This window comes from Falco biarmicus, chromosome 2 (assembly GCF_023638135.1).
Source record: "Falco biarmicus isolate bFalBia1 chromosome 2, bFalBia1.pri, whole genome shotgun sequence".
NCBI lineage: Eukaryota > Metazoa > Chordata > Aves > Falconiformes > Falconidae > Falco > Falco biarmicus.
This window is the reverse complement of record NC_079289.1, coordinates 74,494,553-74,512,656: the sequence shown is the minus strand read 5'-3', so window position 1 is coordinate 74,512,656 and position 18,104 is coordinate 74,494,553. Positions and strand designations below refer to the sequence as shown.

Sequence of the window (18,104 nt, the reverse complement as noted above, 5' to 3'; positions counted from 1 at the left end):
GTTTGCTGCACTAAGGGTGAAGGTGTAGAGGATGGAGTTGTAGCTGCAGCTGTCAAAGAGGCAGGACAACAGCTAGAGGGAAGGAGAGAGACGGGAAAGAGAGATCTGCTCCTGGGTAGGTGCCCTTCTAGCTCCCTCCAGCAGCAGTAGCTGCTGCCCCAGGGACCCTAACCCCTGATCCCCATAGGCAGCAGCAGCAGCAATCAGTGCTGCTTCCCCAGGTTCTGGCAGAGGCAAATGGGATGGGGACCAGAGCAGTTTTGCTGCCCCCAGGAGCCCGTTGCTTTAGGCTCCTGCCTGCTTTGCCTATGAGCTGTCTGTAATGACAGGAATTACCTTTGGTTCTGCTAAGCACAAAAAAGGTTAGATGAGAGGCTGTAGTAATTACAAGAGTGAACTGTCATGGCACAGGAATTTGTGGAAGTGATACCAAGGCCCCAGTCAGGAGGAGTATTTTAAACGACATACCTGCTAATTTGCCCTGGAACTAGCCTGCTTATTAAAAAAAAAATAAAAAATAAATGCTTCTGCTTACATGCAGTGAAACCCAACTTATCAGTAGTTCCTAGAAAGCTTGACTTGAAAGGCAGGCAGGTGCACAGGGCTCTCAACAGATAGTATTTTGCCGTAACTCCCAGCATTTGTGTGCCTTCGTCGCACCTCCTGTTTGGTGCAGACCCAGCCAGCCGTCTTTGCTCTAATGGCTGTGTGTGCCATAACTGTGGTTACACTTGCAGCTGCTCTCCTTGCCCCATCTTTTTATCCATCTCTTTTATCTGTGTGTAATCTGGTGTGTCACTGGGGCAGGTGCAATGATTACCTTGCTCATTTATACTGTGCTTAACACAGGAGCCTGCACCAGAAACTAGTAGGTCCTGCTGCAATACAAATAATAATAACCAAGAGTAGTATGATCAGGCTTGGATTTACTGGGTGGGAACAGGGTATGTATGTGTGGGAAGAGGGCAGTGAGGAAGGGTAGAGTAGTTTGAGGTGACGATATCCTGGAGGGTGGTGCCTCAGCCTTTCCAGTTTAAATAGGTTGACATAGAGGTTCTGGCAGGTAGTGTGTAATGTTATTTTAATTTTTTTCCCCGCCATAAATCAGACTTGGTGTCTGATGGAATAATCACCAGAACTCCAGCAAATAACACGCCTGCCAGTGATAAGCTGTTTCTTCTGATGACTCAACACACAGCTGTTTGTTTGCTGGATATTGCAAAATGCAGGACGTTTGATGTTTGTGCAGTTCTGTTTTCCTTCTGATTATTTTCATGTGCATCTCCCTTTCTCTTTCTCTCCTGTATACAGATGTTCGTATTCACCCCATGGAGCCTATGCCCAAAGCAAACTTGCCCTTGTGTTATTTACCTATCAACTACAGCATCTTCTGACTGCAGATGGAAGCCATGTGACTGCTAATGTAGTAGACCCTGGAGTAGTGAATACTGAGCTCTACAAGCATGTGTTTTGGGTTGTAAAAGTCGTTAAATGGATGACAGCCTGGCTATTTTTCAAGGTACGCATTTTTTTTAAATCATTTGGTTGCCATGCACCTGCATTGTGAGAGCTGTAGCCAGCACGGAACTGAAGTTTTTTTGGAGTTTATCATAATGTGTAGTATTTATTGCATTTCTCCATGTTATGATAAAGATGAAGACTTTAATAAAGATAAAGATAAAACTGATAAAGACAGGCCTTTCCCAGAACAAACACTTATTTTAAATGGAGGGAGTGAGGTCTCACGGTAAGGAAAGGGAATGCCTTTCACTGTCTGTGCCCATGCACTGATTACCCCTGTCCTGACCTATCCATGTGCCTGTGTGCGTGCGTGGGGGCAGAACACCATCCTAACTCGGAGCCAGGATATGCAAAATGTTCCTTGGAAGTGTCTTGTATGTTCTCTTAATGAGAAGCAAACATGATCTGTCTACACAGTCTACATGTATGCAGCATGTTATAGAGAAGAGGGCAAAGGGAAGAAGGAAGCTGTATAAAAATGGTGGTGGGAAGTGGCCATACTCCAGACTGTGTGGCTCCAGAGACTCATGCTCGGGGAGGTGGGACAGTTTTCCTTTAATTTTTTCATCCTAACACATACTTGTAGTGGTACCTGATTTTCTATTATCTATTTCTGGTCACAGCAGGAAACTTAAAGCTGTTTGATAAAACCGATCCAGAAGTGGGGCAGACCCAGTTACAGTTAACTTCATTAACTTTTTATAGTGGTATAAGTGGATCAATCTGAAATCAGTTTCGCTGCATAAGTGCAATCTCCTCATGCAGACAAGCCTTGGGAGGCCTTGTGCTGAGAAAGTGTACTGCTTAGAACTCTTTCAGAAAGGAGTTTTGGACTAAGTGAATGGAACCTGATTCCATTAGAGAAAATTAAATGTCCTAATTAAAATAAAGTATTTTAGATCAAGGGGCATGTCCCACAAAGCAAATTAATTTTAAACTTTGATATGGAAATATCACTAGCTTTAATTTTAGAAATGAAACTGGAGGCTGGAAGAGTGGCTGTAAAATAAGATGCAAACAAATAAACCCATATTTAAAAAAAAATAATAGTATCTTCTGAGTACACCTTGAATATTGCAATAAAATTGTAATAGGAATGCTCATAATATGTAATGCATTCTTAAAGAAGAAGAATGCAGCTTTGCCAGACCGTATATATTAAACTTGTTTTGCCTCTTGTGATTGCCATTTTAAATATCAGCCTTAGGTGGTGGTGTTTTTTCATTGGACTTACTTCACCTTACTAACATAACAGTTTCATGTAGATATTTAGCTTGTGCTCAGCGTTTACTCTAGAGCCACAGAATTCTGACAGAATGTCTCTGTCTGAGTGTGAGAATTGAGTCTCTTGTTCCCAGCACTGAATCTCACCCAGTTTTATTGGTGCCCAGGGAGACATTTTTGTATTATACTGACCATGTTTAGACACTGAATGAGATGTCACTGAACACACATCAAATAACTTTGGATCTAGCACAAGAAGGAGTCTCATACTTACAGCTCTAATACTAATGCTGCTGACGTTTCCTGATCACTTCCTATTCTTTGGATGAGATACCACTCTAAAGGAATTCTACCTTGCAACAGGTGAGGGACAGACATCCTGACTTGCATGGAAGCGCCATGTGTGTACTGCTGAAAAGCAAATGCATCAATTGCTTTTTGAGTCAAAGTAACTTCAGGTTTGGATAACTGAATGCCTCAGTTATCAGGTTGAGATGTTCACATTTTTATGTAATGTTCGGTGTGTTTTTCCTATAAGCCAAAGGAGAAGGAAACTCTTCCCATCACTCTTCCCACTCTCCCTGACTTCTGAGTTACAGCTTCCACTTTTACTCTTTGCATATTGCTTAGGATATGTTTATGTATTTGGGACTGACTTTGCCTTGTTTTCTCACATTCAGGAGCACTTCATCACATAGGTATGCCCTGTTCGACTCCGGCAGAACTGCAAGCTGGCACTAAAAGCCTGCCTGGCAGTTTTAAGAGCAGTGTACCAAGGGCTGTAGTACCCAATGTTCAAGCTTAGGTGGGTCTTGTGTTGGTCTCATGCACTAGGGTAAATTTCCCCTGAGAAAAGTAAGAAAGCAAGTACAAGAAAATGCAGTTGTCTGATAATATTAGCGGATAGTTGGTATTATGGATTTCTTCTCCCCTGGAATTTCGTTTCTGAGTGCACGTATATGAATCTTCCTCCTAGTATTACAGTAGTAATGCAGTGAAAATGAGGTGATAGCTCTATAATCATATTGGCTCAACTAACTTTTATTACATTGAAGTATTCCAGAGTGGTTTCTAAACGCGTGCAGGAAATTGCTTCATCCATTGCAACCTGGTGCTCATGAGAGCCAACACAGCCCAGATAGCTCCGATGAGGAAATGCATCATGGATTTATCATATCAAATTCCCTCAGGAGAGAGCCAGAGTTGTTTGATTTAATTCCAGAATATTGTGGCAGAGCCTCCACTACCTTTAAATGCATTTCTGCCAGCACTGGTCCCAGTTGCATTCAAGTCGACTGCAAGCCTGGCCCCCACTCTCTCTGGGCTGCTTGTGTTTGAGGCAGCTCAGTGTGGCAGGCAAGGTTGTCAGCTCAACATCCACCTCAGAGCTGCCTCAAGATATTTAGGTACTTAAACAAATAAACTACAGTCTTGTAAATAGGCCATGATACGTACATATAATTTGCTCAAAGTATTAACAGCTTGAGTTTCTTGGAACTGTGAAACATTGTCTTTCGCTTTTCATATGTAGCTCAGAAAAATCTCTGCCAAACCAGTTTGGGGTTTCTTTTCCCACAACAAGCTGCAGTGAGAGGCACCCCTGCAGAAATAAAACAGGCCAAGCCAAGGGATTGGTGACAGTCATAAAACTGTGAAAAAAATGCCCACCCTTTAAAAGGGATGGTTTAATTCCCTCTCAGCTCAATTCTTTCTCAGGAAATTTATTGTCTGCTTCAGTACGCAGTCTTTACATTTCCATTTTGTAAATGTTTTCTCTACATTTTTAATAAACAAGAATGGCACCTGTTGCATGCATGACAGAAATTATGTTTATTCCTAAAAAAAAAAAAAAAAAAAGAAAGATTTCTACCCTGTGACTTCTCAGTAAATAAAAGCTGGTGAGCTGTCATAGTGCTCTGCAGAGTGCAGTGAAATATGTTATCCCCTAGGAATTTTTAACATAAAGTGATCTTCTTTTTGAACAGATGAAGTCCAACTGGTAAACAATAACTAACTAGTAAGATGATAGTAGCCTAAAAAGACATTCATTGGGCATCAAATTGCAATTTAGCCAACTGTGCAACACACCAGTTTTAGTGATGCATACTGTACAAGCTGGGAGCCAGGAAGGTACCATTTCCCTCACAAGTTTTTCTCTTTTGCTACAGATAATGAATATTCATTCTTAAGCCAGATGGCCTCTGCTTGTGACACAATTAAAATGCCTTAGAGAAAAAAAACCAAAAAAGTTGAGTCCAAGGGCAGGGATTATTCTGCTTTGCGTGACTTCATTATGCCATTATACTAGAAACATTTCCCACTTAGCAGTGTTGTAAACTTCCCCAAAAACCTTCATGACAGGCTTGGTGAATGTGTCATTATCAGATATAGAGTATTCAGTCCTTTCAGCCACCTCAGATTGCTATTTAAGAAGGAATTGTGGACGGAAGACTACGCATCACATGTTGTCTCAACTGTCATTTCCAAAGACATAGTGCCACGTAAGTGATTATTGACTGACAAACTGAAAATGAGTAGGATTAGTGACCCTGCCAGCCTGTAAAAAAGAAGAGAAAGGCTTCAGGAACACAGGCTAGAAATCAGCCGGTATAAACTAGTTCATTTCTTTCATCTGTCAAAATAGGCTTAACTCTAGTGTAATTTTCCTATAACATTTTTAAAGAAATGCTTTCAGTCTGTAAGTGCTGCTGGAAAACAAAATCTAAAGAACCTGGATTCATCATTCATGCCAGAGGACATAGTCATGCAGGTCTCATTGCAGCACTTCTTATTCAAACTGTCCCTTTGGCACTAGGAACGTAGAAACTTCATTTCAACCTCCCCCCCGAGGTGTCAGAAGACAAACACATCACTGCACAATAATGCCAGCTGTAGAGAATGAGAATAATTAAATTCTACAGCTGAAAGCAGCAATTCATCAGCATCAACATCTTCTGTCCATGTGAGTGTGTGGTCCTCATGTAAAGCTAGTCTGGAGTATTCTCACAAAATGAAAAATCCTTGCAGAAACATGTTATTGACAGTTAAATTTTACAAGAAGGTTTTCAGATCAAAAGTAGCATTCTGGTCAGAATTAGAGAGAAGGGAATGGTCTACTTTATTCCAGTAACTCAGGTCTTTAGACAGGTCCCATTTTTGTACACATTTGTAAAGGGATTTAAGCTTCAGAGCCATAGGGGTCCTTTTTTTTTATTCCATCTAATAAATATTTGATTATTCGTACACCCATAGAATGATTCTAGGGGGGGAAATGGAGGGACTTACCTGAGAAGAGTAATGAGCAATCTACTCGTGAGCTCCCAAACCCTGGTGATCCGAGTGTGTTTCTTGCGTGAGTCCCTGGACTTGGGTAGGCATCCAGGTCCTGCCTGTTATGGGGTATGTGGATGCAGTGTGGCTTCTTTATTTATTTTAACTGCTGAATAAGAAAGCTTTGGAGCAGTCTTTTGTGTCTGTCCTGTTAGGATCAGACCCCTCTACAGTAGGCCGATTCTCAGTGCACACGTAAATAGCATTGGAACCTGGTCTCCACTGAATCTGTTGTTCCCCTGTGTCCCAAAATATCGTTACCTTTATCCGTGTTTTCTCAGGTCTAAGTTTATTTAATGTTTACTTTAAGAGACACATTGAGAATTGCTAGAGAATGTTTTCATGGCAGGAAAGTGAAGGATTTGTTTTTCATGCCTTGGTATACGGCATGCAAAGGGGTAAAGATACTACTAGTACGGGACAGCACAAAATGGGTAGGATTGATTTGGAGTGCATCAGAGGGAATCAAGGCTGCTGAAGTTCTTGTTTGCAACTCCTATTCGGAGCAGCTGCTGGTGTGATCTATACTCAAACCACACCCAGGCTTCCTCTTGGAGGGTGCTAGTTGGAACAGGCTGAAACACAGCCATGGAGCAAGCAAAAACTAAAGCAGTGTGTGCAGTCAGAGATCCATCTCATGCCTTGTCCTGCAGTTTTATTTGTTTGGTTAAAAAAAGGAAAGCACCCCTTTGTTTTTCCTGACAGTGTGAAATGGGAAGACTATCTCACATCTTTCAAAAGAGTTCACAAGACAAGAAAACTGTCTCCATGTCTAACGCTGCCTGCAGGATTGACCCTTTTTAACCTGGAAAATAGTCTAAAGAAATGCAGGTTAAACCTGCACTATGCGCTATGTAAAAACCTATGCTTTCTCTATGTGAAATTGTTTTGGAGCAAAACTTTTGGATAAGTGACTGAAATGTTGTCGTTATCATTTTGCTGGCAGGCCGGGAACATGCAGAAAACACGTATTTGTACTGTGTAAGAGAGGGTTTAGCCCTAACTCCTGTGTGGTAGGATTGTTGATTTAACTTGACAGCTCGGACAGATTACTTCATTCTATCTGAAAGGAATTCAATTCATATCCAAAAGAGTGAAAAAAATATTCTCTGTATTGCTGTAGGAGAGAGTAAGTAAACAGTTAAGAAATTGTGAAAATATATGAGCCTAACCAGTGTTAGCACATCAGCACCTATCATCCTGTAATCTGCAACTATTTTCATATTCAGAACCCACAGAGTTAGTTAGGAAAGACATTTTCCATCAGCCAATTTATTCCTTGCCAACATTTCCTAGCAGTACTTTCCTATATATTTGGTTAATACCTTTGTATGCTAATCTATTCCCAGTCAGACTTGTTGAAAATGGAGGAAACACAAAAGGAGAAGATAATTTGCCGTAGACCAAACACATGCCAGGGACCTGGTACCGATTACTGTCAGTTTAAAAGAAGGTAACCACAATGCTGCTAATAAAAAGGTCTCAAAAAAGAGGTTGAAAAGTTGGGGAATTAGAGAAAATCTTGACATTTCAACTAGACCATTAGTGTTTTACTTTCAATCCATCGTCTTTATAGTTAGAGGTTATAGCATTGCACTACTGTAATTCTCCCTCGCATGCCTGGGAAGTTCTACCTCCATCACTACATAATTATAATTCCATTTTCTTTCAGTCAGGTAGTACAACACTGTTGGAAACTTGAACCCACTGGCAGCAGAACACAGGGCAGCCACTAATCTTTCTCACTGTTGTATATTTCAGACAGCTCTTTGAGAGAGAAAAAGAGCAAGAGAGAAGACCACCCCAGCCCCACTGAAATGACCCATTCAGCAAGGGTGCAAACAGGAGTTACAGGCACTTTCTCTCTCCCATGTGAAAGACCTGTACACTGAGTTAAGGAGAAAGACCACCAACTAAAATAAGGAGATGCAGAGTAGGAGGTTGTGGAAGTGCATATTAATACATACATACATACATACATACATACATACATACATACATATATATATACACACACACACGGACAGTTTGCCACCAGGTACGATGTGCATTATAGATCAATCAATATTTCTCTGAGGATGACCTAACTAAATTCCTTATTCGTTTGCTACTTGTTAGTAATGCAACAAAACAATGCTTATAACATTTATATTGCAGAGCCCCATCACCTAAAGCCCCTACTCACTACAGAAAAATTAACTTTAGGAGGCTTTGGAGATTTACAGGCACTCCTTTTCCCCTCTGTGAATGTGACAGTCCTTAATTTACCAGCAACCCAAGAAGACTGAAAAACCTTTCAATGTGAAGTAAGGAAGCTCTTCCACGAACAACATAGACACAATTTTTAATGGTTATCCTGAGCTTTGAAAGGTTGACAGAAAATTCCAAATTCTGCCAAGAAGCTGACGCAACACCCCTTTTCCAGTGGTCTGAGGCATCTGTGCCTGGAAGCCACCTCTGACATATCTCCTAGTTCATAAATATCTGCAATATGAATGCCTGCATCAGAGCTGTTCATCCAGTGATCTCCTCGTGGTCCCTGCTAGTACTGGATCAGTTTTATCCCAAGATAAATATCTACAGTTGGCCAGGTGATTCAAGTCCTTCAAGTGCCAGTTTGTCCCTGTGTACGATGAAGGGATCCTCTGGTGACTAGCTCAGCTATAGATGTCTGTGCTGTATAAAGGTATGAAGTTGGTTGAAATGAATCCCATCCCAAGGTACAGGACATTAAATTAGTTTTATTTTAAACAACAGCACAGGAGAGAGTAGGAACTGGAAAGGTGTGTTCACATGTCTGGGGCACAGGTAATCTCTACTCAAGCTGGTTTTTCAAATGGCAGCTCTAAGTTCAGAGAACCAGACCATTTCCCGTACAAGTGGGAAGTGTGTTCATGGGCAGCCACAGGTGAGGCAATCCCAGTTACTTATGAATTTTATTTTTCATATAAGTTTACAATCCATTGTGTGCTTCCACTACTTATCACATATATATTATCATGCATTTACATGGGTAGTTATGTGTGCTCCCTATATGTATTTATAATCGTGTAATGTATATAAAAAGAGAGAAGCTGAAAAGCAAGCATTACTCACTATTTGAGGAACAACTGTAAACAGCAAATACAATTTTTAAAATAACAGGATCATCCAGCACCAAATTTGTGATTTTTGAGAAGTTTCAATTCAGAAATCACTTGAATAACTCTGGCTTTACTAATGACCATAACAATTACAATTGCCAGCCCCAAACATTCATATCTGCATTTTTGGGAAGGGTACTGAGATACTACAAGTTGTAGTTCACATGTCTTGTTTTGTTCTTGTTATGTTCTCAGCTAAATACATGGGTTTTGGTGGATTTTAGTAGGTAAACATGAGCAGGAAATTTGGTGCAGTGGCTCTAGCTCCCATTTTTTCTAGAAGGTACTTGATCCTAGATGTAAACACAAGTCATTAATACAATCTGTCCAGAGTTAGTGGAGTCTATATGTTATTACATATTTAAACATTCTCTTTAAGTTGGGTCTGTGAGTCTCTTCAGGGCAAATTACTACATTTTTTTGTTGCCATCTCAGCACTGGAAAGGGGAAGAAACCACAGGAGTGATGTTACCACAGACCAGGCGCTCTGTGGGGAATACAGAACATATGCAAAAGAGGATTTGAATGAAACCTGAGCAATGTGCAATAAAACAAGAATGAACTTGGACAGCTTATCATGGATGGGATTTATAGTGGTATTTGTGTGGCCCCATCATGCTGACCTACTTTTCTGTCACTGGAATAGGAAGGAGGTGCTGCTGCTGGTCCTAGGCTCAGGCATGGTCTGAAAAACTGAGTTGCTCCCAATGTCTCTTAATTACTTGTCAAAGTCTTGGAGCAAGCCATCAACAACCTACAAGCTTAACTTACCATCTTATTAATAGTTTATCCAATTTAGTACACACGCTATTTCTTGAATGAACAGCAGGGACCAGAATTGGTGCCCTGTGCCTGGCGGCCCTGTGTTCCCATGGCATTGCTGTGAGCAGCGTTGTGCAATGTCTCCCCAGCTGCCTCACGTCCCTGCAGCAGGCAGCAGCATGCTGAGGCTGAATGTGTGTCAGGAAGAACCGTATTGATTGACTTATTCGATATCTTTGCCTGCCAAGCCAGGCTCTTGAGATGCAAAATGTAGTCTTCCACAGCATCTGCCACTTGTCGCATACTACCCTAAGATGATTGAAAATGTAGAAAGGGAAAAGATGTCCCATTGTTTTTGGAGCTCAGAGTGTTGAAAATAAAATTACATGCTATGAGTATATTTTGACAGGTGTGTCTGTTCTAAAAATGAAAAGGCACTATGGGGCAGGATGCTTGTTTTTTCTGTAAGACTTGCACATTGTCCAGGTACAAAAGCTATTTTTATGGCTGCCCAGCCTGGGAATGTAGTTTGGTCATTTCTCAGAGAGGAGTTCAATTATCACCAATGTCATACATCATGACCAGTAATGACAACTTAGGTCCCCGTTTTCCTCTGCATATAAGATGATGACTTCCATTGTCATGAAGTTTTTGGTACTTCATCAGTGGCTTTGCACAAGTGTAGCTGATCAGAACCTGCTAAACAAATAAGTAAGACCCAAACCTAAAAGCATCCAGATCCCAATCTTATTGTGTATTCTTGTAACAAGGATTATCTGATTTGACTTCGCATTCCTTATGTGGAACACTGTCCTTATGTAAAGCATTTTATGTCTGATCCTGCTCCTCAGAGGTTCTCTTTGATCTGGGGCTGGCCTTTTATTTTTCTTGCCTGGTTTAGGTTTGTGGCACGTGTCCTATTTTATATGCCTACTATCTGGGGAAGTGTATTGAGGCCGGCACAGATACACCAAACCCTAATTGCTTTAGAAGGCTTGCAGATCTCCAGAGGTAGTAAGTATTTCAAATGTTCATAATACTGGATTCAGCTGGTATTGCTTGAAATCCATTGCGGGTCTGGAAGGCAGGAAGCAGGGACTTTCACACAGTATTTTTTTTCCTAAATATAGTTGCCCTGTTAATATTATTTTAAACACACTCAGTGCTCATTTTCGGTTTTCATGGTGTGATGGTTTATTTTCCCCTCATATTGGGGCAAGTCTGTTTCATACGAACCACTGTTTTAACTGCAAAGTATATCCATCACCCAATGCCTTGGCTGTATAACTTCTTCTGTGAGGGTTTCAATCCACTCATCACAGCACTGGGTCAAAGGCAGATTGCTATTGAGTCATCTGTTTCCAGCTTTTTGAAAAAGTGATAAAATACAAAATGTGTTTGTGCTCAGGTACCTGAATTTGTCATCTCCAGGTCACTACACAATGGTTTACTCAGAGGAGCCAAGGGGATTGATTATAAAGCACCTCCTGTTCTCAGAAGCAGCACTCATACATGTGATGTGCAATCTGTCCCATGCTCCCCCGGATGGAAAGAAAGCATTTGCAGCATTAGGGTCATTAGACTTCATAGATGTAAGCAGGTACCATCCCACCCAAGGATGGTATCAGTGCTGTTGCTGTTACCATAAAGACAATGCATCTTTTGTGAGTCGATTTCAGTTCGACTCTGTAGAAGCTCTAGGCAACAACTTTTTTTTTCTTCTTTTTATTGTCAGGTTATGTCATAATACCTAGCAATACCTTTAATCAAAATAAACAGGAGTAAGGTGGCTTTTAAGGAAACAATTTTATCAAGATAAGAACGAATTTAAGCAAGCTGACTGGAAATTTATTTACTTTGAGAAAGTGAGAAAGAAGTAAGTAGAAAGAAGTCAGACACTTCTTTCTCCTAATTGGAATCAGACTCTGGAAAAGGCTTCCACAGAGTGGAAGTGAAAAGTATATAAGAAAAGTGTTGTTTTAAAGATGGAGTTTAAATAGGTGTATGGAGAATATCAGCTGATAGGATATCTGCAAAATTGGGAGATCAGAGATGTTCCAAGGAGTCCCTACAACCTCCCCATTTCTTCTGAATTCCTTTTGTATTTAGAATCCAATTTTTTGTCCTCAGGTTTATCTGGTTTGTTCCCATGATGAAAAGAAAAAAGGAACTCGGTCTAAGAGTCCAAAAGTTAAGATTTCCCAACAAATACTAATTCTGATTTTGAACTTTTAGAGTACTTAGCAAATCCTTCTTTAGGAAAACCTCTGGTGAAGATGTGCCACTTCTTGCACTCACCATCCTTGCCTTTCTAGAAAACATTTTTTCCAGTTGTTTGCTGATGAGCTGTGTTGAACTGTGCTTCCAACAGTTCTGGCTTTTGGTTACAGGAGAAAAGTGAACATGGGGCTGTGGTTCAGACTGAAAAGCCTTCAGTGAAGATGAGATCTTTTATTTTCCTGGTCAAGAAATCTGCATGCCATTAAAAACCAAATTAGCTAAGTTACACAGAAAATGGAGATGTAGAGATAGTTGGCATAGCTGTCCAGTTAATCTCTAATCTGGGTTACAGCAAAATTCTAGAAACTGGTCAGTGCTGAAGAGACCCTTCCAGCAGAGAGGCCAGGCAGCCAGGGCCAGCAGCATGACCGATGTATGAGAGACCATGGCTTCTCCTGTGTTTCCACAAGTAGCCCAAGCCATTGCCTTGGGCCTTCCTGACTGACTGGTTTGCATCTAAAGTACCTTCGAGACGACTAACTGCAGGGAGGCTTGTAGCCATGCTGGGAGGCAGCCAAGGAGTTCCAACTGACAGTGTCCAGAGTAGACTAACAAGAGTTTGCACAATGAGGATTTCCATTCCTAAAATGTCCAGAACAGAGAGTTTGGTTTAGGATTTTGCCTGAAGGGAAGACAGGTATTCTTACCTTCCTGTTTTGTGATGGCAGATCAGCCTCACCTGAATTGGTGCTTTTGCTGCTATTTGCTGTATTTTTCTTATGGAGAAATTATACAGTACATTTTAAAATTTGAATTTCGTTTTTGTAGACTTATTTATTTAAACCATTATGTGGTATTTAGGAGGGGGCAAAGCTGGGTTCTTCACCTCTCTTGGATGGGTCTTTCAAATCAGAGCAATAGACCTGCTGCAAGCTACTGATCATGGGTCTGTTATGATAGCTAAGATGTGTCGATGCTTCAAATTACCGAGTTAAAGCTTTGCCCTCTATTATGAATGGGTGTCTAGGTTTAAAAATAAATCCTTTGGGTTATACCAAAAATTTGAACTGTCAAGAAAGAAATGGTGTGATGAACCGAAACATAGGTCTCTTAAGCTGCCCTCAATTTAGCTGTATTTCAGTAATCTCTCATTCACCTCTCATTGCTGTCAGCAGCCCATAGGGGTATTTTTATAAATATGATGGAAATAGCTGTCTATGAATCATGTCACTAAGATGCATGTGGTTTTGCCGCTTCAGGGAATAAGTAAAGAGTGTGTAGTTTCTCTGGTGAAGAACACTGCATTGCTGGGTCATTTGTACCAATTGGTATTTCTTCATGTAAACAGATTTCTTGCATAAAAAGAATCTTTATTTTTATGTGTGGTAGGTGGAAGTATTTTTGTTAAGTAAATGCATGTAACTTCATTTCTTGTTTTTATATGTTGTCACTGTCAACATGTATTTCTGTAAAACTTTAGTCAACAGCAGATATTTATTAACAGACCTTTCCAAGTATGCTGTTATCACAGTTGTATAGTGCCTTTATCATAGAGAAACAGATGTATCTAAAATGCAGGAGCTTGCAATAGCTTTCATGTTTTAGAGTCTCTGCTAAAATCTGTGGAGACTAGACAATTTTCATGGTAAAATATCACTTACCTTCAATTATTTTTTTTATATACAAAATTATTTTAATAAAAATAATTACCTTTTAAATAATTTACTAAACAAAAATGTAGCCTACTCTAGCTTTGCAAGTTGAATGTATATTATTAAGTATTTTTCAACGATATTCTTTCACTCTTGATTTCAGCCACCTGCAATACCTAAGAATTTTTAGGAAAGATAAATAAATAGCTCTAACAAAATGCAAAACTGGTTATTTTGAAAGACTGCAAGATCCTTTCCATTTGACCTGCTGTTTGTTATTGTTACTGTAGATTATGGATGGGAACACCTGTGATTATCCTCTGGTTAATACACTCTTGAATTGGAAGAAAGGGCAGAGCTGTGGTGCAGCTGGCAAATAGCCAGCTAACCTCCTTTTCAAGCATTTAAAACACCTCTTCCAGGGGGCTTCTTAATGAAAAATACATGGGGATGGCTCTTCTGACAACCCATGGAATATGATAGATGATAGTAACCTTTTTTCTAAATGAAACTGGAAAACTGGGAGCTGGCAGGCCAGTGTGCTCAGGCACACAAGCTTTGGGATAACAGCTTCCTTTCCTGCTCCTTACCTCATAAATACATTTTTAATGTTTATTTTAAAATTATGTCCATATGTACTGGGCTATATTCTCATCTCTGTTTTTTTGAGCCTTCTTCACTCTTTATAGTTTCAAAATAGTTATATTTGTACTTATTTAATATAGAAGCAGTTAGTGCAGGCCAGAGGACCGTCTAGATTTTGTGTCCTTTTCTATAAAAAAGCAAACTACGAGTGTGAGCAACTCTGTACTACTTGCAAATGAGATGAATGCTAAGAAAATCTTCAGTCTTGTTGTGTAATTTCTCATACTTGCCTAAATAAGAGGAAAAAATCCTGAGTGAGCTTTTTTGAAATGAGTTTACATGTTCAGAGAAGGAGTTAAAGAGCATACTTGGCTCAGGCATCTACTTTTGCTTAGGGAAATATTCTCTGTAAGAACGTGTACCTTGGTGCTATTTTGTCTTCAAAATTCTCTTTGTGGTTATGGCGGGTTTTTTTCTGCTGTGGTCTTCTACAGCTATTTGTAAATTCTTCATAATATTAATTTAGATTAGAAGAGGAATATGCCTGATTTTTCAAGAACCAAATTGCTTTTCTCCATCTTATTATATTAGCGATTAAAAATTACTGCTGCTTTCTTCTGCAGAACTGTAGTAAGACAGGCAAATCTGGTTATTTCTAGTCACAGCCGGGTATTTTTTCTTTAAAAATCTCTCCCTCTTATCAAGTGCTGCTGGTAACTGTTGTCAGGTATTTGAGTAGCTGCGCTCTGGTGGCAGGTGTGAAGTTGTCTGTTCGTTTTCTAAGCAAAGACCAGATGTTTGTTCTGGGCTAAGCAGACTGATTTGCAGTTAAACCTAAAGTAAAGGAACATAATTTCAGGCTATAAACCAGCCATGCCTCAAGCCATATGTAACTCAAAAAGAAAAACATGAGAGCCAGAGGTAATCAGCTTCTTTGCTTCCCTGTACATCTGCAGTATTTGCTTATGCAAGTGAAGAATGGATGGTTGTTCTCTGTGTTAACAGAGGAGAATTCAGATTTGTACCTTGGACTAGTTCATAGTTTTCCCTTGCTCTAAACAGAGGTCGTGATAAAAAAAAGGCAAAAGGCTATATTTAGAGAACTGGGCTGATGGGAACTCATCAGTTTGCTTTAGGAGCCCGTGATAAATCTGTCTCCCTGGGAGACTTCAGTGAGCACTGAGGCACATCACCTCCAGCTCTGGCCACCTCATGTACTTCCACTTACTCTGAGCTGTAAACCATTGCATGCTGAAAAAGAAACTGGGAAAACTTTAAGAATTTCATGTCCTGCAGTGTTATACTGGGCCCAGGAGAGGTGAGGTCTTAATTGTTTTGTGGCTGACAATGTCTTGTACAAGAAGGAGCTTTGCACAGAGTCCCATGGCTACAGCACTCCAGAAATAGTCATGCCACTGCTGCCTGTTAGATGTATCCATCAGAAGTCTAGCTTTTGCATTTTAAGCTAGTGTCTTTAATGTATTCACACTAACCTTTAATACATTCACAGTATTACAGGCAGGAAAAGTTACACTGGGACAAAGGATCAAAGGCAAATATTGATGAAGAAATTTTAAATAATGTGCAGATCTCTTGTGGGCATTGATTCATGTGCTTCATGGTGTCAATAATTGTTTGTGAATTGCAGCCATTTTTTCCTCTGAACAGAGCATTACTCTTGAAATATAGTCATTGATTAGTCTTTGATTAGCTCTGTAGTAATTTTCATGCATCAGTAGTTCTGATAAAAAAAAAAAAGTAGCACTTATTTTACACCAATGTGTAAGACCCATACATTGTTCATTAATAACTGAAAGGAGTCTTTAAACTATTTTCTTTATTGCAGAGACCACACTGACATTTTTAATAGCCATACATTTCAGGATAAATGGAAAATGTCTGAAGGGCTTTTTATTTTCTTCAGGTTGGTTTTTGGTTTGGTTTGGTTTTTGTTTTTTGTTTGTTTTTTTTTATGGGGCAGTTGTAAATGTTCTGCTGTCTCAGGACAGGGCTGCAGTAAGAAGGACATGTTTGTCACTTTGGTGCTAATGTGATTTCCTGTTTTTCCTACTGTATGACTCTCCATTTTATCCCAATTGTCAGTAATGTGCCATTTTTTTATGATTAAATGATGAGACCTAAGACTCAGCAAGGAGAAAATAATTAAAACTATTTGTTTCAGAGACTGTCAGCAGCTATTAGGGATTAGACAAATATAAATTAAGGGTGTTTTTCCCCAAGCCATGTTGCAGACTTTGCAAAGTTCACAAACAATTGTAATCCTCTTTTATTGAACACAGATTTAAAAGTAAAGGTCAGTTATGTTTAGGTCAGTTATGTTCTGGTCAGTAAGGATTTATGTAATTGGTAAAACCCAAAGATTTAGATTATTTTTATATAAAAACTGTGCTGCTTTGGAAACCCTTGCTTCTCAATTGTGGCTCCCCTACAGAGCTCAGGGACTAAAAACTAGACACATCAACTCAGCAGACATTTGTAGAGCAAAGAGGGTTTTTCAGCTTGTCTCTCCAGATGCAGGAGCTGCTCCTGCCCTGGGAAGGGTCAGGCAGTGGCTGGCATTGTGGCTGATGCTGGTGGCCTCTGCACCCTGAGACCACCCCCACTCACACTCCTCCCCTTGCAGCCCTACACACCCAGCAATACAACATGCTGTCACACCACCGTTTCGATGCCCCTTGTGATTTTGCTGCAAGAAGAGCCTTGGTTTCTGCCCAGCTCTAAGGGCTTAGTACCGCTTGTAGACCCACTGTTTCTCCTGTCTTCCCAGATATGGCTGGGTCAATCCATTGGTGAGATTTTACCTAATATTTCCCTCTTCTTTCTCTACTGTCAAAAGGCTTGTGCTTGCTCCTTTGTTCCAGAGTTGGTAAGAGCCATCAGCATGCCCCAAGAGCTCATGTTTGAAAGCTGCTCTCTACCCCTTTTTGGTTTCTGAAGGGGTTCAATGACATGGATGGGTGAGCCAAGGAGGGTGAGTGTCGGTGATACACTGGGAACCCTCCTGCCCTGAGCTCCTGAGGAGACCCTCCTCAACATGGCATATATGCTGCAAAAAGGACCTCATCCAATGGGGCAAGCAACCAGCGCACTCAGTGAGGTTGCAGGGAGGGCCTGGCAAGTGGCATTTAGGAATTCAGGAGGAAAAGGGAATGAAGAAGAGCTGGGACTATCTGCGAGTGTCGTGGGGCATGGTGGAAGGGCAGGCAGAGAAAATGAGTGAAAGTTTAGACTGTAGATGTGCTTCGCATGCCACCTAGAGAAACAGGGTCCTGATCTTGATTGGAACAATTCAATTCCACTGTGAAGTACATATTAAAAAACAATAGGTGGCTGGAGAGCTGTGCAGACTTGCAGGTAAAGAGCAGAATTTTAAGCAAGCTGCTGGGCGGGCGGGGGAGGCGGTGGGGAGGGCTGGGACAGGCAGCCTGCACTGGCACTCAAGCCTCTGCTCAGACCTCAGCCTGCACTTTTGCGAGTTAAAAACAGTTGCTAAACCACAGCACAGTTCTGCATTAATTCAACAGGAATTTTTCCTGGGAAGCAGAAGTTTAATCATCTGGGGCACAGCTCTTTGCAGTGTATCTCTGCGAGCGCACCGGCGGGCAGGGCTCATTGATTGGGCTCTCAAGGCAAACAGGCAGGTGTA

General features: G+C 40.6%; 1 protein-coding gene across 4 annotated transcripts in view; it reads left to right on the top strand.

Annotated features, from left to right (window-relative positions):
- The window catches only part of DHRSX (dehydrogenase/reductase X-linked), a 167,954-nt gene that overhangs the window by 136,105 nt on the left and 13,745 nt on the right, over nucleotides 1–18,104 (top strand). For 3 of the 4 annotated variants that reach the window (XM_056327398.1, XM_056327397.1, XM_056327399.1), the window contains one exon: nucleotides 1,312–1,519. The exons of the other annotated variant lie outside the window; for it this stretch is intronic. In XM_056327398.1, the coding sequence (XP_056183373.1) occupies nucleotides 1,312–1,519 (208 nt within the window). The remainder of the gene's footprint in view (nucleotides 1–1,311; nucleotides 1,520–18,104) is intronic. 4 annotated transcript variants of the gene reach the window in all.